General features: G+C 42.0%; 2 protein-coding genes across 3 annotated transcripts; both read left to right on the top strand.

Annotated features, from left to right (window-relative positions):
* Positions 1 to 489: 489 nt before the first annotated feature.
* On the top strand, positions 490 to 6,651 carry LOC127639739 (heme oxygenase 2-like). 2 transcript variants are annotated; one of them, XM_052121924.1, is made up of 6 exons: positions 490 to 608; positions 1,136 to 1,230; positions 2,038 to 2,155; positions 3,489 to 3,980; positions 4,169 to 4,292; positions 5,177 to 6,649. In XM_052121924.1, the coding sequence occupies exons 2-6, from the start codon at positions 1,160 to 1,162 to the stop codon at positions 5,302 to 5,304; spliced, it is 933 nt and encodes a 310-aa protein (XP_051977884.1). In that variant the 5' UTR covers positions 490 to 608; positions 1,136 to 1,159; the 3' UTR covers positions 5,305 to 6,649. The 2 variants fall into 2 exon arrangements, with proteins under 2 accessions (XP_051977884.1, XP_051977885.1); XM_052121925.1 differs by having other exon boundaries at positions 532 to 608; positions 1,133 to 1,230; positions 5,177 to 6,651.
* A 2,938-nt stretch (positions 6,652 to 9,589) lies between these two features.
* LOC127639719 (glycerophosphodiester phosphodiesterase 1-like) lies at positions 9,590 to 22,261 on the top strand. Its single transcript, XM_052121894.1, has 6 exons — positions 9,590 to 10,080; positions 17,177 to 17,352; positions 17,520 to 17,625; positions 17,868 to 17,960; positions 18,066 to 18,277; positions 19,979 to 22,261. The coding sequence occupies exons 1-6, from the start codon at positions 9,814 to 9,816 to the stop codon at positions 20,124 to 20,126; spliced, it is 1,002 nt and encodes a 333-aa protein (XP_051977854.1). The 5' UTR covers positions 9,590 to 9,813; the 3' UTR covers positions 20,127 to 22,261.
* Positions 22,262 to 23,228: the final 967 nt, after the last annotated feature.

Below are 23,228 nucleotides of genomic sequence, written 5' to 3'. Positions count from 1 at the left end.
TTTGCTTTGTCATTACAGGGTGTGGAGTGTAGATTTATGTAAAAAGTAAAACATTATAGCATAAGGCTGCAACATAACTAAATGTGGAAAAAATTAAGGGGTCTGAATACTATAAGAATGCACTGTATATATAATCACTATTAAAGAATCTCTGGCTCTTCCACAGAGCCCACTCTATTACGACAGTAAATCACCGTTTGCGGATACCATACAAATCAATGGGGAGAGCCGTTAACTGACACCTATCAGTCGCGAAAATATGCGCGACTTCTCTTATAAAACAGCAATTTTATCGCAGTAATCTCCACACATAGTTTAACATAAATATATTGTTTAGTTTAAAAAAAAATAAGATTATTGGACAGGTGTTCAATGAATTAAATGATGAGCTGTTTCCTCAGAAAATACGTTTATTCAGCACACTGAAGCATATCCTGCATAGACCGGCCTGCGGTCTCTTGGCCAGTGTACCGCCGTGTTAAGATTTGAAGGTCCCACTCTGGTAGAGCGTCAGTACACTTCCTGTTTGAAGGCGGGACTAATCTTGTAAACAATGCACCCAACCAACGTGATGTGAACCGCTGCAGACTGGGAACACCATATATCAGGTAAAAATAACATCGACCTCCTGCTTGACCTATTATGAGGAGACTTTGATCTAAATAAACAGCATTGCATTGTAATGCGTGTAAATAGGATGTAATGTAACATTACAGTACAGCACATTAAAGTACGTGCGTTATGTCACGAGTTACACAAGTCAATGTCAGAGTTTACGACCGAACAGTGGAGACATAATTACCATTAAAGACCACCATTCTTGCATTGTACTAAGTGCAGCTAATACATAATTCTGCGCAAGAATCTTGCCTGCTATTTTGCATTAACAGTGTTTGTTTTTCTGGGACTGTGACAATGTTTAGTAATGGACATAGGTTTTACAATGTAGACAACAGAACACGATGACGTGTGTCATTGGTACATTCAACTATAATCGTGCTTCATCACTTTAGACACTGACCAATTGCTTTAATTCATGTTGTAACTGGTTATAGCGCTCCCTAGACAGTATACAATGACTTGACATGTAGACATTTCAAATTCAGCACTTCTCTTTTTGTTATTTTTGAAGCAGAGGAGAACCAGACAGCAGTTTATAATGGCTGCAGATTCAGAGATGACTAACGGAGGTGAGAATATCCTCAGTGAAAGTGACGACGATATTCTCAGGTACTGTAATGTTATTTAAGACTGTCATACTAAATTAAGCATTAAAACGCAATTATTTGCACTGTCCTAACATGACAGGCCTAAAGTATATTTAATATGGCATAAATCTAATAGGACTCTAGAAAAAGCAGTGGCATTCTACTTAAAGGGATATTTCACCTAAAAATTACAATTCTCTTATCTTTTACTCAACCTAAGGCTATCCCAGATGTGTATGACTTTCTTTCTTCAGCAGAACACAAACTAAGATTATTAGAAGTATATTTCAGCTGTGAAGGTCCTTACAATGCAAGTGAACGGTGACCAGAACTTTGAAGCTCCAAAAAGCACATAAAGGCAGCATAAAAGTAATCCATAAGACTTCAGTGGTTAATTTCAAGTCTTCAGAAGTGATATGATAGACGTGGGTGAGAAACAGATCAATATTTAAGTCACTTTCACATCCATTTCTACATTCCAAATTTTGTTTTTGTTGATTCGCATTCTTTGTGCATGTTGCCACCTACTGGGCAGGGAGGACAATTTATATTAAAAAAGGGCTTGCATATTGATTTGTTTCTCACACACACTTATCATATTGCTTCAGAAAACATTAATTTAACCACTAGAGTCTTATGGATTACTTTTATGCTGCCTTTATTTCCTTTTTTGGCAAATATCTTTTACTTTATCTGACATTTATGGTAACAGAATGAATTAATCATGGGCAAATTAATCAATGTTTAACATGATTTTGCATCAATGCCAATTGCTGTCTGTATTAAGCCAGTTATACATAAATTGAGATATCCTCTGCCTCTGTTTCAGCCCTGATGACCTGTCGGAAGTGTTGGCGGCTGGAACCAAGGAGTCTCACGACAAAGCTGAGAACTCTCCATTTGTCAAGGACTTCCTTAGGGGAAGAATCAAACGAGAACTTTTTAAGGTCAGTATGTTGCCCATGGACTCTCAGAACAAACCAGGGTTTATTAAAGAAGTCTAAGGGGCTGTTCACACAAAAAGCTAGATGCAAGTGTACTTTCAGCGAGACGCTGAAAAAACAGCAAGAAGTTGTGCAATGGTCAAAGACGTCCGTCAAAGTGTTTCCATGCAGTAATTGCAAATAAATTCAACAGACCAAATTTTCAAGTAAAATTGACTGTGCAATATTCTGTTTCAAGTCAATTTTACTCACTCTGTACATTTTACTCAAGCAATGTAGCACTGAAATAAGCCATGCTTTTAAAAGTGTATCTAAATGCATGCTATGTAGTCTGTTGGACAACATCATCTTGCATTACTGGCGATGTAAACAAGATCCACACTTGGAGCACAAAGCAAGATGATGGCAACAATCAAAGATATTTTCTTATTATGAACAGGTAATTTTGAGTAGAAAATGAACTTCAGACTTCACAAAAGGAGAAGTTACCTAGCATAACAACAAAATCAACAGTAAAAACAGTGAAGCTTCACTGTAAACATGAATAAGTAAAAAAAAAAACAACAAAAAACAAATGTAGGTAATTTTTTTATTAATAGATTTATTTTTTTTCATTTTGTACTACACATACATATTAATTGCCCTTAACTTGAAATATTGAGTAAGCTAACTCATACATTTTGAGCATTTGTATGTTTGAATTTTTCCCAACTCAAAACAATGACGTATTTTGAGCATTTGGGTTTACAGTGCATGCAAGCTCATTAAATATTCAAAGCCCGGTGCATGCTGGGAACAACAGCTTAAAAAGATTAAGTAAAATGTACTCAATGGGGCATGTGGTAAGTTGTGTGTGGCTCGTGGAGAGTAGCATGAACCTCCACATGCTGTGAGTCTCTGCGGTGTCATGCACAACGAGCCACATGATAAGATGCACGGATTGACTGTCTCAGAAGCGGAGGCAACTGAGACTTTTCGTCCAACTCCTGGATTGAGCGCCACCATGAGGACCTATTAAGTAGTGGGAATTGGGCATTCCAAATAGGGAGAAAAAGGATAACAATCATAAATAAGATTTACTTAAAAGCTAGCATGTTTGAATTGAGTACAAATGTAGAATTTACCTAGTATTTTTAAGAGTATACTTTATTTAATATAGAAAGTACTTAATCTTTTCTGCTATATATTTTCAGTTTAGGAAAATAATTGAAAAAACAGCACGAAAAGATGCAAAAATGTGCTCAGTGCTAACTTCTCACCTTCCTACTAATAATTCTTATGAATTACTAAATCATGAGCTGTGTAATCTATATTTCTGTGAATTTATCAACCACAGCTCGGCACAGCTGCCCTGTACTATGTTTATTCAGCCATCGAGGAAGAGATTGAAAAGAACAAGGACCACCCCATGTTTGCGGCTCTATATTTCCCCTCTGAGCTGCACAGGCAAGACGCTTTGGCCAAAGACCTGGAGTATCTCTATGGTGAAGACTGGGAGAGTAAGATCTCCTGCTCGGCAGCCACACAGCCCTACGTAGATCGCATTCATGTGGTAGGTCGCAAAGACCCGGTTCTGCTGGTGGCACACGCCTGGACCCGCTACATGGGAGACCTGTCAGGTGGACAGATTCTAAAGAAAGTAGCCCAGCGTGCCCTGAAACTGCCCCCAACTGGTGAGGGATTGAACTTCTACCATTTCGAGGGCATCCACAACCCTACAGCCTTCAAGAGACTTTACCGTAGCCGCATGAATGAGCTGGACGTGGATGCTGAGACCAAAGAGAGGCTGCTGGATGAGGCCAACCTGGCATTCAAATTTAATTTGGACGTAAGAAATACATAAAGTATGGCTTTCACTATTTGTGGGGCCTATCTGTAGATCTTTAAACTCAATGGGTATGATCAATATCTGACTTTGTAAATAAACACATTTAATGATAATTAATGGTGCAATATGGAGAGAACAGATTACCATGCTTCTATTTCCTCACTCCATGTTCTGTTCTTGCCCATTAGGTGTTCACGGAGTTGCAGGAGATTGGGAAAAACATTAACGAGGAGTTGCAGGACATTGGGTTCCCTGCACATGGAGATATGGGAGGAGACATTAGTAAATGTCCCTACTATGCAGCCAAAATGGGTGAAAACTTTGTTTTATGTCCTTCAGTTTGAGAAGAGTTCAGCAGAATTCGGTTTTAAAATTGGGCAGCATTTGCCAATTGAATACTATGAAGTAAACTTGAAAAGTGTGCCATTTTTCTTAATAAAAAATGCCTCTTGGTTTGTTATCAAATGAAATTCATACCTTTTTTAAGTGTGGCTTAAAGAAATAGTTCACCCAAAATTGATGCTATCCCAGATGTGTGGCATTCTTTCTTCTACTGAACACAGTCGAAGATTTTTAGAATAATTATTTCAGCTCTTTCAGTCCATACAATGCAAGTGAATGGGTGCCAAAATTTTTAAGCTCCAAAATCCACATAAGAACAACATAAAAGTAATCTAGTAAACTCTGGTGGTTAAATCCATGTCTTCAGAAGTGATATGATGAGAAACAGATAAATATTTAAGTACTTTTTTACTACAAATTCTTCTCCCTGCTCAGTCAATTTCTCCTTCTGTTTTTGGTGTTTCACATTCTTCATGCATCTCACACCCTAATGGGCAGGGAGGAAAATGTATGATAAAAAAAATTACTTAAATATTGTTCTTTTTCTCACCCACACCTATCATCTCGTGTCTGAACTCATGGATTTAACTACCGGAGTTGTCTGGAGTACTTTTATGTTGCCCTTTATGTGGATTTTGGAGTTGCAACATTTTGGCACCCATTCACTTGCATTGTATGGACCTACAGAGCTGAAATGTTCTTCTAAATATTTTAATTTGTGTTCAGCAGCTGAAACAAAATCATACACATCTGGGATGGCATGAGGGTGATTAAATGATGTGAGAATTTTCATTTTTGGGTGATCTATCCCTTTTTGTTTTTACTGTAATAACTGCGTACCTCTGTCTCTCTAGCGGTGAGTGGCAACACAACGCACGCATGCCAGTTTGCAAAAATGCTGCTTCGCCAACCCACAGTACAGGTGGTACTGGCCACATGGGTTGCTGCTATTGCTGGATTGGCTGCCTGGTACCTCATGTGATAACTTTGAACTGAGTCAACCAAACAGAAAGGAAGATAAAGAAACATCTGGACTTCAAAGTAAAAATTCTCCATTCAGTCACCCAACTGTGATTTCTGTTGACATTGTGGAGATCTTGCTGTGTAGCATATTAAAGTATATCGACTAGACCCTCGATCTACACTATACTCTCAAATTTAACCAATTTTTACTTGGCTCTCCAGTGTTGTATATCAGCAGTTCAGAGAGTTGAGAGAGAAGTTGAGTAGGTCAAAAGTGTACACCTTACAGGGAATGGAAAAAGGGTGCACAAGCTGCAAAGTGTAACATTATGAATGCAAAAAAACGTGTATGTTTAATTTATTATTGCAGTCACTTTAGAACAAAAAGTAATAAAGGCATTTAAAGCAGGACTTCTTTTGAAATTAGTATTTCTTTATGTCTGTCATAACTGTAGTTTCCACACGGATGAATGTATAACATACCCAACTTGGCGTCTTCACATTCTTGTAAAATTCTTGCAGTTAAATCACTGTGGGATCCGCAAATTATTGTGAGAGTTTTACCCAATCAAATCCATTTACATATGTTTATCAGCAGAAATAGCCCATTCCAATGTCTTTATTTAATCTGTTAAGTGTTTTATATTTAATTTTAATGAAATAATATCATTAGCAGAGAATGGACACTGCCAGAATGATGATGATCCTTACTGGCTTTACTGGCATTCTTTTTGAAAGATTCATAAACAAAGTGTCCCTTTGACAATCAGGGACTTTGGACATTTAAAAAGTCACCATGTTTAGAAGCAGGGTTCATTTTTGTTGTGCATCATGTAACCAACCAGTACTGTAATGATCTTTTGTCCTGAGTCGAACCTTTGATTTTTCTAATTTCCCACTTTTAAACGTAGGTTTTTGTGTGTGTGATGAAGCAATCTTGTTTTGTGTAGAACACCTTTGATTCCCAATCTTGTTTAAAAGATCTGACTATGGTAACCTAAGTGTTGTAGGGAGAAATATATGTATAAGTGCTCACTCCTGCTCCCTTGTTCAAAAACATCTCTGTGCATGCCGTTACTCTAAATGTGTCTATATTGTTATACTTCTATATAACAACCAATCAATCAATGCTTACAATCATTTCATTATGTTTATCATTAAGATCTACTTTATTTTGATCATAACTGGGGGTGATAAGAGAACAGTTTGGAATTTGAAACTCATTTTGAAATGACAAATGATTTATTTGCCATTAGAAATATTGACAATCTTTTGATGAAGGATAAAGAAATTGAAACTTATTTAAATATTGTTTGAATGTATTTCTCTATTTCTTTCTCTTTTTCATGGATTCAGTGTATCAACCATGATGCACATTGTAGTAAACTGCTATTATAATGAAAGAGTAGGTGTGTCCAAACCTTTGACTAGTGTACTGTATATGTAATGTATAGTGTATAATGTATATGAAAAACTTTCTTGAAAGGCATCTTTATTTCATGCAGGTTACAGACACTTCAGCTGGTTCTCCTCAGTACATCTGGATGCATTTGAATATACAAGATCATGTATGAAGTTCCTGGACCCCAATCACCAGTGAGATACCATAAACAAGGTTTGTAAAACAGTTAACCCGAATATCTGAACATTAAGCAAGATAAATGATTGACTGATGTTGATACAACAGTTTTTTGTGACGAACAAGGATGAAAAGTATTGCATAAAATATTTTTTAAGTTTAATTTCATTTTGTCATACCTCTTTCTTACTTGCAGACACTACAAAAACAGCTGGGTGAGATTCAGTGAGTTAGACGTTCTGCCTCAAAGTTGAAACGCCACTATAAATTGCCTGAACTCAACTTTAAGAGAGACTATTTAGCAGAGACAGGCCACTTCTATTAATATGAATGGGAGGAATTGGAATGCCCAACGGTCAACGGATGTAGAAAGGAAGTCCCACCTTACATGTAAAAGAGCCAATCACCTTTTAGATACAGACATTGCCTGTCAATCAACTTGAGAATGTGCATTATCTATACAAGCTGGGAAAATTGTGTTTCTTAACGTAATCCGAGGTAAAGATCCACAACTTATGATATCCGTGTTGCTGATTTGAAATATGTTCTTTTGATCGTAATGTTGACCAACTGCTTTGGAGATTTCGGTCTTTCCCCATTCAAGTAGATAGGAGCTACACTTGCATGCCACTTGTTTACATAGAAACATAACTGCCTGAGAGTGTTCCAAAGATGTACACCGAGTGAACTGATTCTCTAGAAAGACTTGGACTTTAAGTAAGGCTTTCATAATCTATGAGAAAAGCAGATGGAGCTATCTGGTGAATGTGGATGAAAATCAGATGCCTGATGTCTACACCCAGATCACCATGATACCCTTTGGGTAAGATGACCTCCATATTTGCATGATTTCAATATGCTTGTACTGGCCATTTAATTAACTCCAGTGCTCATTAAAGTCTACTCTGTCCAAAGGCCCTCTATCCTCTCCTCAGTAAGGCCAGAGGTTTAGGGACATTTTGTGCCACTGAAGCCACAAAACAGGCTCGACATTAAGGCAAGGAAGTTCTAACTGCTTAAATAAATACCTCCATTAGGGTCCTTCCAGATTTGGTGTTCAAGGAATATTGTGCTCACCTGTTTCTAGACCTATTAAATGAGGCTCTAACTGAACTTAAGAGAAGAGGCCATTAATTTCCTTGGTTGGCTGGACTTTTTTTTTCTCAATAGGGCGAATTGGGGTAATTTGGTACATGGGGTGATGTGAGAGACCTAAGGTTTGATGTGCACATTTCTCTCTCTATTAAAAACATGTCTATGTTAGCATTACCATATTCCTGCTGGGTTGTCATGCCATAAAGTATAATTTGTTGGTCTTATGTGATTGGGTGACAATTAAAGACAAAGTATCCTTTGGTTTTCCGCAGGCCGATACGTCTTGCCAACAGCGTGCAGAAGCAAGTTTCATTATCACCACAATACACACTGACACACTGTTTTTCTAGACACTTGGACAGTCTGGATCATTGTGCTTCATTGCATACACCTGCCGTTGACTTTGCTAAAAGAGTTTAAAAAAAACATTGACATATCACAAAAATCTAAAGTATACTTGGATTTTCCCTATGCCACATTAGTTTTTCTAGACATGCGGACAGTGCAGTTTTTGCATGTCATCAGCGCATGTGTCAAGTGCATTCATATGGGCAGAGAGTATACTTTGAAAGACTGAGGGCTTGACCGTGTATGGAACGGCAGACAAAAAAGCAAAGTATACCCTAGTCTTGACAGTGAGTTGCAGAAGTCAAAAGTGCAAAAAAGTACCAGAATACACTAATTCACACAATATGTTGAATATTGTTTTTCCCCGCATCTCAGAAAGCATTCTGAGATGATATTCTTCTCACTACAATTGTACAGAGTTATCATAGACTTTGTCAGATCAAACCAGTCTGGCCATTCTCCTTTCATCAACAAGACATTTCCTTCCACAGAACTGATGCTCACTGGATGTTTTTGGCACCATTCTGAGTAAATTCTAGTGACTGTTGTGTGTGAAAATCCCAGAAATACTCAAACCAGCCCATCTGACACCAACAATCATGCCACGGTCCAAATCACTGAGATCAAATTTTTCCCCATTCTGATGGTTGATGTGAACATTAACTGAAGCTCCTGACCCGTATCTGCATGATTTTTTGCCACATGATTGGCTGATTAGATAATTTCATGGATGATTGTTGGTGTCAGGTGGGCTGGTTTGAGTATTCCTGTAACTCCTGATCTCCTGGGATTTTCACACACAACAGTCTCTAGAATTTACTCAGAATGGTGCCAAAAACAAAAAAAAACATCCAGTACTATTATACCACTACTATAACTTTGAATGCAATTTAAAATTATAGTAGTTGTATAATAGTTAATGCATTATTTACATAAACTAAAAATGAAACATTGTATTTTCATACAGTAAATTCATATTAACAAATAATAATTAATGCTGTAAAATATATTGTTCATTGTTAGTTCATGATACCTAATGCATTTAATATAATAGAAATGTACTGTGTGAAGTGTTACCAGCAAAGTAGTTTCAATAATACACTCAATGACTCACTTAGTAATGTTTCCTATTGTTGAAAGTTTCTTCTACAATAAAATTAAATAATTTAAACGAAGTAGCTTGAATAAAATAGCAGAAATGATAAGAAGGATATCTTATTTTATGGAGATCAGCAGTCATTCAGGCCATGAGATCAGTTTCGCAATTTATTCGTGATGTCATTAATGACTTTTATGGCAGTTTATTATTATGTAAGTAGACAGGCGTGTGACTATGAATGACCCAAAACTGAACGCTCCGGTATGATGAGTCTCCTTTAGCAATGCGAATTTCAGAAAGAGCCGCTCGTATCGACTGCATGGAAGCACGCTGATCCTATGCTTATTGACCCCGTATCGGTTGTGGCAAGAGCGGTCGGTTTGAGTGTCTAGATCTGGCTTCTAGTCATGCTTCAGCTCGGGGACGGACTCACTCTATTCTCGGTGGTTTTTATCGTGGTTCTCCTAGGGACCAGACGCGCGGTTTGGTCCACGGTGTTCACGGCCTCTGTCTACCTCTTTCTGGTGTTGTTCCGGTTTCCCCAGGTCCCGACCAGCCGTTCCAAACAAGTGCTGCGGCCCGGCTCTAGAGTCTCGGCGAGCGGCGTGTCAGTGGTGGCGCACCGCGGGGGTGGACATGATGCACCCGAGAACACCATAGCAGCCATACGGGCGGTGAGTGCATCATTATATAGTTATTTATTTATTTTTTATTTATATATATATATATATATATATATATATATATATATATATATATATATATATATATATATATATATATATATATATATTATCAGGCATAAAATATCCCTACTGCCAGACAGATATTACTAAAATAGTGAGAAAATGACTCTTAAAAAAAGAAATAATCTGACTGCTCTTGTGAGCCTATCAGAAAACAACCAATGGCGTGTGTTTAGGGCGGGACTATAGTTTTTTTTTCCCGAACAATGGAAAACGATTGAGGAGTCTGTTTGGGAAACTTGTTTGGACACAATTATTAGTGGTGACTGCTAGGGCTATTTTACTATTATTATTGCTCATATATTTAGAGTATGGAATCGGTTACCTAACGTAACCTCGGTTCTCTCTAGATGAGGGAACGAGTATTGCGTAAGCTAGCTTACGCTACGGGAAAGATTCATCTTTTCTGAGATATTGAAGCCAAAAAATTATCCTTAATTTTGTATCATTTGTCAACGCAGTGCAGCAACTGCAGACCTTGAGCGGGCTAGCTAGCGAGCTCATTGGTTGCTCTGCGGCAACTGCTGCAGCCTATAGATCTAACTTGGGCTAACTTGCGCCCAATGAGAGGCGTCCGCGTGCTTACTGCATCAAAGCCTGCCAAAATGGGCGTGGCTAGAGTGCATATAAGCGTAGTTCGTAGGCTGGAACCCTGGTTTTCATTGAATGAAGCTTAAAGTCGCCGTGGGCGCTGAAGCACGCCAGCTACGCAATACTCGTTCCTCATCTAGAGAGAACCGAGGTTACGTTAGGTAACCGATTCGTTCTCTTATGAGAGGTTCTCTCAGATATGCGTAAGCTAGCTTACGCTACGGGAACCCATTGTCAACGCCGTCGCGCCAAGCATCCACTGCATGAGCCCCGGGGTGGGGGACCCGGGGAGCCCTTGTGAGTGGGGAAATAATATTTGGCCGGCAAGAGTGCGGGCCAGTGTGTGTGTAATACATAAGCACATAGTGGGAAGGGAACGACAGAGCGGCGGTGCCGGTCTGTGTGGAATGAGTCCCATCAGTGCAGCTCACCAGGGGAGCTGTAGCGTATTAAACTGCTAGTAGTTTTGCCTGCAGGGCGTGCACTTCCAGATTGTAAAATCTGACAAAGGTGGAGGGGGAAGCCCAGCCCGCTGCCACACATATGTCGTGAATGGAAATCCCGCTGGACCATGCCCACGATGAGGCCATGCCTCTAGTGGAGTGAGCTCTAATGCCCAACGGGCATGGCAGGTCTTTTGACGCGTACGCGGCAGCAATAGCGTCCACTATCCATCTAGACAGTGTCTGTTTCGAGGCGGCGAGACCTTTGGTGCGCCGATAGGGAAATGACCTGTGCTCTGAAAGGAGTACCGATCACCTTGGGAACATAGCTGTATCTAGGCTTTAAAATGACCTTGGAGTCACTTGGTCCAAACTCAAGACAAGCAGCGCTGACAGACAGCGTGTGAAGGTCTCCCACACGTTTGACTGATGACAGGGCAGTCAGAAAAACGGTTTTGAATGAAAGGTATTTCAAATCCACGGATTGAAGCGGTTCGAAAGGGAGGGCTTTCATAGTTTCGAGAACTATAGAAAGATCCCAGATAGGAACCGATGGGGGGCGCGGGGGGTTCATCCTTCTAGCTCCCTTGAGGAAGCGGATGACCAGCTCGTTTTTTCCCAGTGACTGGCCGTGCAGGGGTTCAGCGAACGCCGCGACGGCCGCCACATACACTTTGAGCGTGGATGGGGATCTGCCCTTATCCAGCAGCTCTTGTAAAAACACGAGCAGCGGCGACACCCCACATGTCCGTGGGTCCAGGTCTCTGTCGGTGCACTATTTTGAAAACACAGACCATTTTGACGCATAGAGTCTTCTCGTGGAAGGGGCTCTAGCGTGTATGATAGTGTTTATTACCCCTTCTGGCAGAGCGATGGGTAGTCGTTGATCACGACTCTGGGTGGGGATGCCAGATCGTGCCGCGAGCTTGAGAGAGGAGATCTGCTCTCACTGGGATGGGCCACGGCGCTGTCAGTGACAGCTGCGTAAGCTCCGGGAACCATGTCTGATTCTCCCAACGTGGGGCTATGAGGAGCACCGAGTGATGCGTTTCCCTGATCCTCTGCATTACCTGTGGCGATAGCGAGACGGGAGGGAAGGCGTAAAGCGGGCGGTTGGGCCAGTCCTGGGCCAGCGCGTCCTCGCTTTTCGAGAAAAATATTGGGCAGTGAGAGTTCTCTTCTGACACAAGAGGTCTATCTCTGCTCTGCCGAATATGCGCCATAACTTCTGGACTGTTTGAGCGTGCAGGGACCATTCCCCTGGAGGAATATTGTCTCTGGACAGTCTGTCTGGGCCGTCATTCAGGTGGCCTGGCACGCAGCGTCGCCTCAGCGAGCGCAGGTGGCACTGGGAACAACTCAGTATGCGTTTGGCCAGATGGAAGAGGTTCCTGGATCTGACATCGCCCTGACGGTTTAGGTAGGATATCACAGATCTGTTGTCCGAACGGACCAGGACGTGGTGACCCTGAATGACCGGAGAAAGCGCATGCGCGCACTCGACCGCTATCATTTCCAGACAATTTATGTGAAGGAGCTTTTCCTGAACTGACCATAGGCCAAAAACCGGAGAGCCCTCGCGAGACCGCGCTCCAACCCGTGTTGGACGCTGCCTGTCGAGATGACTTTTCGGCGAGATACAGCTCCCATCGCCACTCCCCGCTGATACCATTCGCCACTGTCCAGGGCTGCAGAGCTGAAATACAGGTCTGAGTCACCTTGATCGGCTGGCGCCTGTGGCCCAAGCCCGGCGAGACGCTGGTGTTTAGCCAATGCTGAAGCGGCGATGCGCAGTAAACCCAGCTGAAGTACTGCTGCGGCTGAGGCCATGTAACCTAGCACTCTCTGAAATTTTTTCAGAGGCGTGAGGCTGTTCATCTGAAAGGACGCGGCTAGTCGCTGAACACGGCGCACGACTGTGTAGATAAGCGAGCCGCCATTGCCACGGAGTCTAGTTCTATTCCAAGGAAGGAAATTGCCTGACTGGGCTGTAGTGAGCTCTTGGTCCAATTGACTGCAAGACCCAAAGTGTTCAGATGGCTGAGGAGAACTGTTCTGTGAGACAGAAGCTCCGTATGTGACTGTGCCATAATCAGCCAGTCATCCAAATAGTTCAGAATTTGCAAGCCCTGACTCTGCAGGGGTGCGAAGCCGCGATCCATGCACTTTGTGAAAGTACGGGTGCTAAAGACAGGTCGAACGGAAGGACGGTGTATTGATAAACCTGGCCGCCGGCGTAATCTCAAGAATGGCCTGTGACGGGATTTATCTGAATCTGAAAGTAGGCATCTTTCAGATCGAGAGAGATAAACCAGTCCCCTGGCGCCGTATGCGCGAGGCAGTTTCCTGATTGTAAGCATTTTGAACTGTCTTTTGCAAGCACCTTGTTCAAACCCCTGAGATCTAATATTGGTCTGAGGCCGCCGTCTTTCTTGGGAACAAGAAAATAACGGCTGTAAAACCCCGACTCAGCTCAGCTTAAGGCGGCACTTCTCTATGGCCCTTTTGCACAGAAGGTTTGTTATTTCTGAACGAAGCATGCAGGCTGCTTCCGTGTTCACAATAGTTTCGAGCCAGCTCTGAAGCGGGAGGGCGGCGATCGAACTGTAGCAAATAGCCCTGTTTTATTGTGCTTAACACCCATTTGGATATCCCTGGGATAGCTTCCCACGCTTTGAAGCGTAACGCTAGAGGGTGAATGGCCAAATCGCTTCTGATTGCCGCACACAGCAGCTGAACAGAATGTGTGAGCGCGCTTACTGTGCTTATGCATGACTGCTCGCAGACAGCAGGGACAGGCTGTTCTGTGAGTGACTTCCCGATTGAGGTGAATGGGGAAAGAGTCACATCTGTTAAGTGATGTGTGAGCATAGTCACGGGCACGGGACTTACATACAGAGAAGTGTTTGCTGGCCGTGTGACAGAGCGGGCAGAGAATGGGCACGCGCACAAATTCGTGAGCACGTTTATTGACTCTAACACTCGAGCGGGTTGTGTCCGCTTTATGTGAGTGGGCTCTGATCGGGACACGGGAAGTGTAATGCTTGTGTGTAGAGGTGAACACTGGATTGTGGGCACATTTTCTACACATAAGGCATGTTTGCTCTTTACAAGATTTCTTTGGGTCGCCGTGAAAACGCCGTTTGAGTGCAGGCAAGCGGGCAGTATCACCGGCTTGTTGGCTGCTGAATCCACCACTGTAGTAGCCTGAGAGAGGGGACTGACAGGGGCTAAGCTTTGACGGTGGTCCGCCGCGGCGGACTGAGCCGCCGCTTTTTCAACAAGGCTAGGAGGACTTTGGTTACTCCGGTTTCAGCGCAACCTTAGACCGAGGCCCGCGGGGCAGCGGCTCACGGCGGCTGTCTGAGCCTGATCGAGGGCGGTCGCCCTGTCGACGCTGAGAAGTCTGACTTTGTTGAGCTGGGCGCTGTGAAGAGGCTCGTGCAGGAGGCTGGTCACGTGGGCGCCTGCAGAGGAGCTTAGCTGACGCCGCAGGAAGAGGTTCATGGCTTGGGTGGCTTTCTGGACTTCTGAAAAGCGGTCAACAATGCCACTCACCGCGGAGCCGAAGAGACCGGTCGGAGAGAGCGGTGCGTTGAGGAACGTGGAGCGCTGTGCTTCTCCCATGTCGGCTAGCGTTAGCCACAGATGTCTCTTGGTCACAGTCAGCGAGGCCATGCACTTCCCTAGAGCTTGGGCTGCAGATTTGGTGGCGCGAAGGGCGAGGTCCGTCGCGCTTCTTAGATCTGTAACAGCCTCTGGGTGCCTGCTTTCTCATCCCCACTCCGAAGAAGGTCCGCTTGGAGGATCTGTAAGATGGCCATGGAGTGCAGAGCAGATGCGGCTTGGCCGGCGGCGGAATAGGCGCGGCCAACATAGGCGGAAGTCGCTCTGCAGGCCTTAGACGGGAGCACTGGCTTAGACCGCCATCTCGCGGAGGGCGGGCAAAGGTGTGCTGCTACCGAATCCTCGACCGGGGATGGAGGAGTAGCCCTTGAGTGTGGAGTTCGGCAGGAAGGAGCGGCCCGGCCACTGGTGTTGCGAGGCGACGGCTCTGAAGAAAGCAGCCGCCGAGTCTGTTGGGAGCCTGCTCAGGGGCGGTGACCACTCGAGCCCGAGGCGGTCGACGGCCTGTGTGAGGAGGCGTGTTAGTTCCCTTCGACCCGGCGCGGGTCCTGCTGGATTCCTGGGCCGAGGAGGAGGCGTGGGAGCCTGACCACACCTCGCTGTCCGAAGCCATGATGGAACAGCCCTTATCCTCCGCCTCGTCCTCCGAGATGGCAGCAGTGCGGCCGCTGGTGGTGAGAGCGATGCTCGAGAGAGAGGCTCCGGCGAGGCAGTCGCTTCTATCACCGGTTCTGGCAGCCTTTGGGAGCGCCGCTTTTCCTGCGCTGGGCGAACGGAAGGCGCTGGCGGCTTCGGTTCTGAGCGCTTCGAGTCGAGCCCGCAGGGTCGACATCGGAAGCTCCTCGCAGAGGTCACATCCGCCTTCAGCGAGGGCGAGCTCTGCATGCCCCAGTCCCAGGCAGAGAGCGCAGATGATGTGGCGGTCTCTGGCGCTGAGAGGGGCGCGGCATGAAGCGCAAGTGTTGCGAGGCATCTTAAAAAAGACGCTCGTTACTCTTTTGTGAAGTTTGTTAAGAACTAGCTTGCTCTAAAAAAGGATACGTTGCCGGATGGCTGAAGGTGGCGGAGACGGCCGGCTTCTGTCCAAGCTTGCTAGATGCCCCTCGAGCGGCGACGCGGCTTCCAGTTCAGAGATGCGAAGAGCTTCGCTGAAGAGATGAAAATCAGGGTTCCAGCCTACGAACTACGCTTATATGCACTCTAGCCACGCCCATTTTGGCGGGCTTTGATGCAGTAGCGCCGGACGCTCTCTCATTGGACGCTGAGTTCGCCCAAGTTCGTCTATAGGCTGCAGCAGTTGCCGCAGAGCAACCAGTGAGCTCGCTAGCTAGCCCGCTCAAGGTCTGCAGTTGCTGCACTGCGTTGACAAATGATACAAAATTAAGGATAATTTTTTGGCTTCAATATCTCAGAAAAGATGAATCTTTCCCGTAGCGTAAGCTAGCTTACGCAATACGAGAGAACCTCTCGTAAGAGAACTCAAGGATTCATTGCAAATTCTATTACAACACAGTAGGGGAATATACCGTTAAATTCAAGTTAAGCTCAATCAACAACATTTGTGGCATAATGTTGATTACCACAAAAAAGAATTTCAGTACATTACAGTAACTATGTAATTACAGTAACTATGTTTCCATCTAAGGTTTTTTTTGTGGCAAAATGTGTAGCGCATCAAAAAGGCAACATTTTGAAAAGTAACTGAGAAACTTCAACTAGTGCTGTGTCACGTGAACAAGTCTTTTAGAAATCTTTTTTTAGCAAATAGTTACATAAATTTTAGTGCACATACTGAAGAAAATATAAAGATGCTTCTCTCAAAGTCACTAGAATTGTGCGCTTTGGTGTTGTTTTAGCTAAATTTCACATGGGGCGCATGCCCCCGGACCCCCCTAGGCAGTAAGAGTACACTTGTTTACTTGGTCAGGTTCCTGTGTGTAACTCGAAATGAAATCCTGCAGGCACCCCTGATAACATGTATATGCAAACTAAGTAAGAGATTTCAGTAACAGACAGTAATTAATAAAAATATAAGCATGCAGTGATAATATGCTTAAGTACCATAAACAAACACAAAACTGAAGAAAAAAACAACAACAACATGCTTTTAGCCACTTAATTTGAATGGAAACAGGCAGAAGACAGCAAATTTCAAAACACATTTTTTATGCATTTCCACGAAAAGTGGATGGAAACTAGGCTAGTGTTACTTACAATGGAAGTGAATGGGGCCAATTTTTAAAGGTTAAATCAAGGCAAGATCATAACTTCCTTTAATCTCAGCACACAGATCCATTTTGCCTGTGTTATAGATCAAACAGTGCTTTCTTTCTCTTATAATTGCTCTTATTCTTGACTGAAAGGCCAGTGAGAATGGAGCCACAGGTGTGGAACTGGACCTGGAGTTCACGGCTGATGGGGTTCCCATACTGATGCACGATGAGACTGTAGACCGAACCACAAATGGATCAGGTCCACTCAGCAAGCTGCTCTTCTCTGAACTCCGCAAACTAGATCCGGCGGCCAAACACAGACTTCGGTGAGATGTGAAGATAAATGCAGACAACTATTCTTTTTAAAGAAAGAATCTCATGGTGATATGATGTGGTTTAGTTAGTTACTCTGCTGCAATTTTAAACTGGCTGCAAGCAAGACAAAGTTGAGTCAAAGACAACAGGAGGTATGTTTTTGTGTGTTGCCCGACAGTGACCGTTTCCTGGGTGAGAAGGTTCCAACGCTGCAGGAGGCCGTTGAGGAATGCATCAAGCACCAGCTGACCATCTACTTTGACGTCAAAGGTCATCCAGATGAGGTACCAATACCATCAACTTTCGCATCTTTAGTAAACAAATAGATTTTCAGGTGGTTTCTGTAAAATTTATAGTATTTCATTATTAGCCTGTCTCTATAACTGCAGTATTTCACTCAAACAGGTAAGATCTAGAACAATGAGCATACATTTCTTTTGTAAGTGTCCTAGTCAGCAATTGCAAATTGATTTAATAGTACTTTCAGAATTATAGAGCGGTTATACTTTATGAATGTTGTCCATAGGCGGCTGCAGCACTAAAGGAGTTATTCCAGAAGTATCCAGTGCTCTACAACACAAGTATCGTCTGCTCATTTGAGCCCAAAGTCATCTATAGGGTAACACATTATCCACTGTAATTACTTTTGCTATTTATTTCAAACACACATCTTCTATTCCCTTTTTTGATGAAGATGTGTATTGATTAATCTCCTCTCATCCAGATGCGACAGGCCGATCCTGACGTGGTGACAGCATTAACACATCGGCCGTGGAGCTTGAGTCGTTTTGTTGATGGAAAGCCCAAGTTCTCATCCGCATGGAAACATCACTGGATGCAGGTGCTGGACGTGCTCCTCGACTGGGCCCATCATCACCTGCTATGGAACCTGTGCGGAGTCTCTGCCTTCCTGGTTCAGAAAAACATAATCTCCCAGTGAGTCACCATAGCAATCCATTGTCATGATGACTATCAATAATTGGCATTATTGCATCAATATTTGGGGGCAAATGCTACATTATGATGCTAATAGAATGTATTACATAATTATTACATATTACAATTTCACACCTATGATGTTGAAATCTCAGTACTACAATTCTAAGTCTTAAAATATGTGTTTTCCTGTGAGTGCAGTTTATAGGGATAGTTCAGTTAAAAATTAAAACTCTCTTATCATTTACTCCCTGCTCAGTTAATCTCCACTTTAACTTTCACTTTCACATTCTTTTTCTTGTGTTTTTGCTGATTCACATTCCTCATGTATTTTCTAGTAAAAATAGGACTTTCTGTTTTTCACCCACACCTATAATATCACTTCAGAAGACATGGATTAAAACAACAATCCTCAAACTGAGGATTAGTATCTTGTAAAACAACTAGTGAAGTAATATAAAACTGTCAACATGGCAAAGACAAAATACATTTGTTTAGACTTGAAAAAAATAATTGTTAATGCTCACAAAGCAGGAGAAGGATATACACGTTTATCAAAGCGTATTCAGGTGTCAAGAACTTCCTTGAGAAGTATTATTAAGAAGTTTGAAGAGCCCCACACAGTGGAGAACAAGACTGGCAGAGGCAGGAAGTGAAAGATTTCAAAAACCTTGGAAAGAAAACTGGTGAGAGAGGTTTCTGAAGACCCAAGAACAACTGCCAAGACATTAGTGAATGATTTAGCCAAGTCTGGGATTGATGTCTCAATGAAGACAGTCACTAGAGCCCTCACAGGAATGGACTACGAGGTTGCAGACCAAGAAAAACTCTTCTGAAGAAGAGACACTTCCAAGCTAGACTGAAGTTTGCCAAGGACAACCTAGAGAAATATTATGCATACTGGAAACGTGTCTTTTGGTCAGATGAGACAAAACTAGAGCTCTTTGGCCATAGAGATGTTGCCTATGTTTGGAGAAAGAAGGGAGAGGCGCTCAACCCAAAGAACACCGTTCCCACAGTGAAACATGGTGGTGGGAGTATAATGCTGTGGGGATGTTTCAGTGCAAGTGGAACTGGGAATCTCATCAGGGTCGAAGGAATCATGAAAAAGGAAGACTACGAGAAGATTTTGAAAGACAACCTCAGGCAATCTGCAACAAAACTTGGTTTGGGTTGACATTTTGTGTTCCAGCATGATAACGACCCAAAGAATACCTCACTTCTGGTTAAGAACAAAGTGAATGCCCTTGACTGTCCTGCACAAAGCCTAGACTTGAATCCCATAGAATATCTGTGGGACACACTGAAGACTAGAGTCCATACCAGGAGACCAACAAATCTGGAGGAGCTTGAGAGATTTGCTGAGGAGGAATGGGCTGCGACTCCTCAGGAGAAATGCCTAAAACTTGTTGAGAACTACAACAAATGACTAAAGGCTGTTATCAAGCAAAAGGGACACACTATTGACTATTAACATCAGAGGGCTAATCATTTTGACATGTAGATTTTTTAATCTTGGTTATAATTTTGTTTCTATTTGTATTATAAACACTTTAAGATGCCTAAATGAACTATTATATTTAGAAATGCTATGTTGAAAAAAATCTTTGTTACATTAAACAGCACTTGGGAATTATTTGAAAAAATAACTACATATTTCATAGGGGGATAATAATTTTGTCTTCAACTGTGTTTCACCAGGGACTATGTGCAATACTGGGCTGATCGAGGTTTGGAGGTGGTGGCCTGGACAGTGAACACAGCTGTAGAGAAAGAGTACTACCAGCAGCTACTGAAGATCAACTATATCACTGACAGCCTCGTAGAAGACTGTGAACCTCACTATTGAAATTCAAACACACAAATTTATGGGAGAAAGATTAAAACTCAATTGTCTGAGAGATGAAATGACATACATAATTACCTACATTTTATATACATTGGTTTACAGATATGATTGTCCAGTTTCAGGTCAAACGGTAGTCAGAAACGTTTTTTCTTTAAAAGGAATTAGTCAATAATTATTTAAACCAGTATATTTGTACTATTAATTAGAAATTGGTTCTAATAAGATAATGTTTTAAGAACTACAACCCCAATTCTGAAAAAGTTGGGACAGTATGAAAAATACTAATAAATAAAAAAAGAGTAATTTGTAAATTATATTCACACTTTGCTATATTGAAATCACTACAACTACACATTATACGATGCTTTACCTTGTGAATAGTTTAATGTACAGTAATTTCAAATCAGATGATTGCATCATAATCCAAAAAGGTTGAGACCATCGTGTGTTTACCATTGTAAAACACCACCATTTCCAAGTTTGTTAAGTTTAAAAAGTGGAATTTTCCCCATTCATCCATTATGCAGGTCCATTATGCAGCTTCACAATTGTACGGGGTCATTGTTGCTGTATGGTGTGTTTCATAATACGCCACACATTCTCAATTGGAGATGGTCAGGACGGCAGACAGGCCAATATAACAACCGCACTCTCTGCTTACACAGCTATGCATTTATAATCCGGGCTGTACGTAGATTGAAGATGTCCTGCTGAAAATTCTGGGATGTCCCGGGAAAAAGCAGTGCAGGATGGCAGTATATGCTGCTCCAAAATTTGTACATATCTGTTTGCATTAATGGTGCCCTCTCAGATGTGCAAGTTACCCATGCCATGGGCAGTTACACACCCCTGTCCCATACAGACACTGGCTTTTGGACCTGACTCTGATAACAGCTTGGATGGTCTTTTTCCTATTTGGCCTGGAAAACATGATGGTTGTGTTTCTCAAAAACTATTTGAAATGTGGACTCATTGGACCAAAAACCACAGTTCTGTCCTACTTTCCATCTAAGATGAGACCGAGTTCAGTGAAGTCAGCAGCGCTTTTGGACTGTGTTGATGTATGGCTTCTCCTTTACATACGGCATTTTTCCACTGCATGTTACGGTTCAACTCGACTCTACTCTCTTTACTTTCGGAGCTTGCTTTTCCACTGCTGTTTAGTACTGCCTCAACGTGGGTGGGATTATAGGCTGATCGTCATAGTTGCGCCGCCTCTACTACCGTGACATCATCTTAAACGTGACACAAAACAATAACACGACCAATAGCTGTTAGCTACTAGCTCATTGTGCTGCATAAAGCAGTTGTTGGATGGTGATTTTACACAAGTGTAACAGTTAAATTGTCCTGGTTGTTTTAGAAGCAAGCTTCCAGTAGCTGGTCAACTAAATAAAGTGAAGCTTTCAAGCAGAGTATAGAGTTAACGTAACAAAACGTACCATCCTCCATCATGGACTCCAACCGTTGCGGAGTCTAGGGCACTCTCCCTCCCATTGCTCACCGGTCTAGATAGCGTCCATTTGGTCGAACCACTTCCACTTTTTTTTTTTTTTTTTTTACTTTTCCCTACACTGTTGGTAGGTAAGGTTGTAGCATTGTCTCAGCTGTGTGGCCAACAGGTGAGATACTTCCTGAAATAATTTTACACGAATGGTGTTGACTAACAAAGGTTTACTAAATTAATCCCAAACCCATGTTCATGATATCCATTACAGATGAATTATGTTTTTTAAGACAGTGACGTCTGAGGGATCAGAGATCACACACATTCAGAAGTGGTTTTCGTCTTGCCCTTTACGCACCGAGATTTGACCAGATTCCTTGAAACTTTTAACTATATTGTGCACTCTAGAGGGTGAAATGCCCAAAATCCAAAATGCTGGATTATTTGCTGATGCATCTGTTGGCAAATTGATACATTTTTTTTTTGGAGGCTCATTATACAGTATACAGTACTATGACACGATTGCCTCACCTGTTATACATCTCCTGTTTCACATCACCTTGTAATTTTAACTCATCAAATGTAGTCATAAATTGCCCATCTCAACTTTTTTGGAGCGTGTTACAATCATCTGATTTGAAATTACTGTACATTAAAAAAAAAAAAAAAAGAAATTCACAAGGTAAAACATCATATAATGTGTTTTCAATATAGCAAAGGTTGAATATAATTTACAAATCACTCATTTGTTTTTATTAGCATTTTTCATAATGTCTGAAATCGGGGTTGTAGTTTTAAGTTTTGAATGTTCAGTTATCTTACATAGACCTTCATTTAAACACCTAATGTCTGTTCTCATGCGCTTATAATATAAAATTGTACATGAAATGCATTCATTTGGGCAGCATGATGTTAAGATGGACTGCGAGTGGAAATTTACAGGGTAACAAAGTTCTTTTATTGTGTGTAATTTACAATAGGTGAGATATCTAAATATCAGTTTTCAAATGTACTGTACACAAACACTCAGGTGAGCAAATCTACGAATACTGTACTGTATGTAGATATTATACAGAGCCCCTTAGAGGACATGGTGGTAATTGTTTTTCTGAAATAGTTTTACATGCCCTAGCAATAAATTAACCATTGCTTTACTACAAGTAAAATAAAACTACGGTAATAAAAATCATACTTTTGTTGTTAAATTCCATAGTTTAACAATGGTTACGGTAGTAACCCCCCCAATTGTCAATCCTAGTACCGCCCCTGTGTTCAAGAAAAATGAAGGAAATTCTATTATATTATTATAATTATATCACTGCTTAGCTTTTGCACAAAACACATGGAAAACTCATGATGTATCAGTTGCTCACATGGGTTATTATTTCATAAATCAGATTATTAATAATTGAGTAAACAACTAATGTTAGATTTAAAATGGTCTATACTTTGACCTCATGGTATTATCTAAGGAACTTGTTATAATATCAGTCTGAAAGCAAAATCAGCTCTCATGCAGCTACCCATGTTGGGTTCATAGAAATAAAGATTAATTCAGGAGTTAAACCAGATCAGTTAAAAGTGGCATGTTTCTCAATCCGTTTAGGAAAGCCAAAATGTCATTAAAATAAATTCTTAATTAACTGCCATTTTGT

This window comes from Xyrauchen texanus, chromosome 48 (assembly GCF_025860055.1).
Source record: "Xyrauchen texanus isolate HMW12.3.18 chromosome 48, RBS_HiC_50CHRs, whole genome shotgun sequence".
In the NCBI taxonomy this organism is placed as follows: domain Eukaryota; kingdom Metazoa; phylum Chordata; class Actinopteri; order Cypriniformes; family Catostomidae; genus Xyrauchen; species Xyrauchen texanus.
The sequence above is the reverse complement of the archived record's forward strand: the minus strand, read 5'-3'. Positions and strand labels throughout refer to the sequence as shown.

What these genes read in the sequence shown, in the direction of transcription:
- LOC127639739 (XM_052121925.1), top strand. Translation starts at nt 1,160, where the DNA reads ATGGCTGCAGATTCAGAGATGACTAACGGAGGTGAGAATATCCTCAGT. An exon ending in CATTCAAATTTAATTTGGAC is followed by an intron (nt 3,981 to 4,168) that starts GTAAGAAATACA and finishes CTTGCCCATTAG; the next exon opens with GTGTTCACGGAGTTGCAGGA. An exon ending in CTACTATGCAGCCAAAATGG is followed by an intron (nt 4,293 to 5,176) that starts GTGAAAACTTTG and finishes CTGTCTCTCTAG; the next exon opens with CGGTGAGTGGCAACACAACG.
- LOC127639719 (XM_052121894.1), top strand. Translation starts at nt 9,814, where the DNA reads ATGCTTCAGCTCGGGGACGGACTCACTCTATTCTCGGTGGTTTTTATC. An exon ending in AGCCCAAAGTCATCTATAGG is followed by an intron (nt 17,961 to 18,065) that starts GTAACACATTAT and finishes CCTCTCATCCAG; the next exon opens with ATGCGACAGGCCGATCCTGA. An exon ending in CAGAAAAACATAATCTCCCA is followed by an intron (nt 18,278 to 19,978) that starts GTGAGTCACCAT and finishes GTGTTTCACCAG; the next exon opens with GGACTATGTGCAATACTGGG.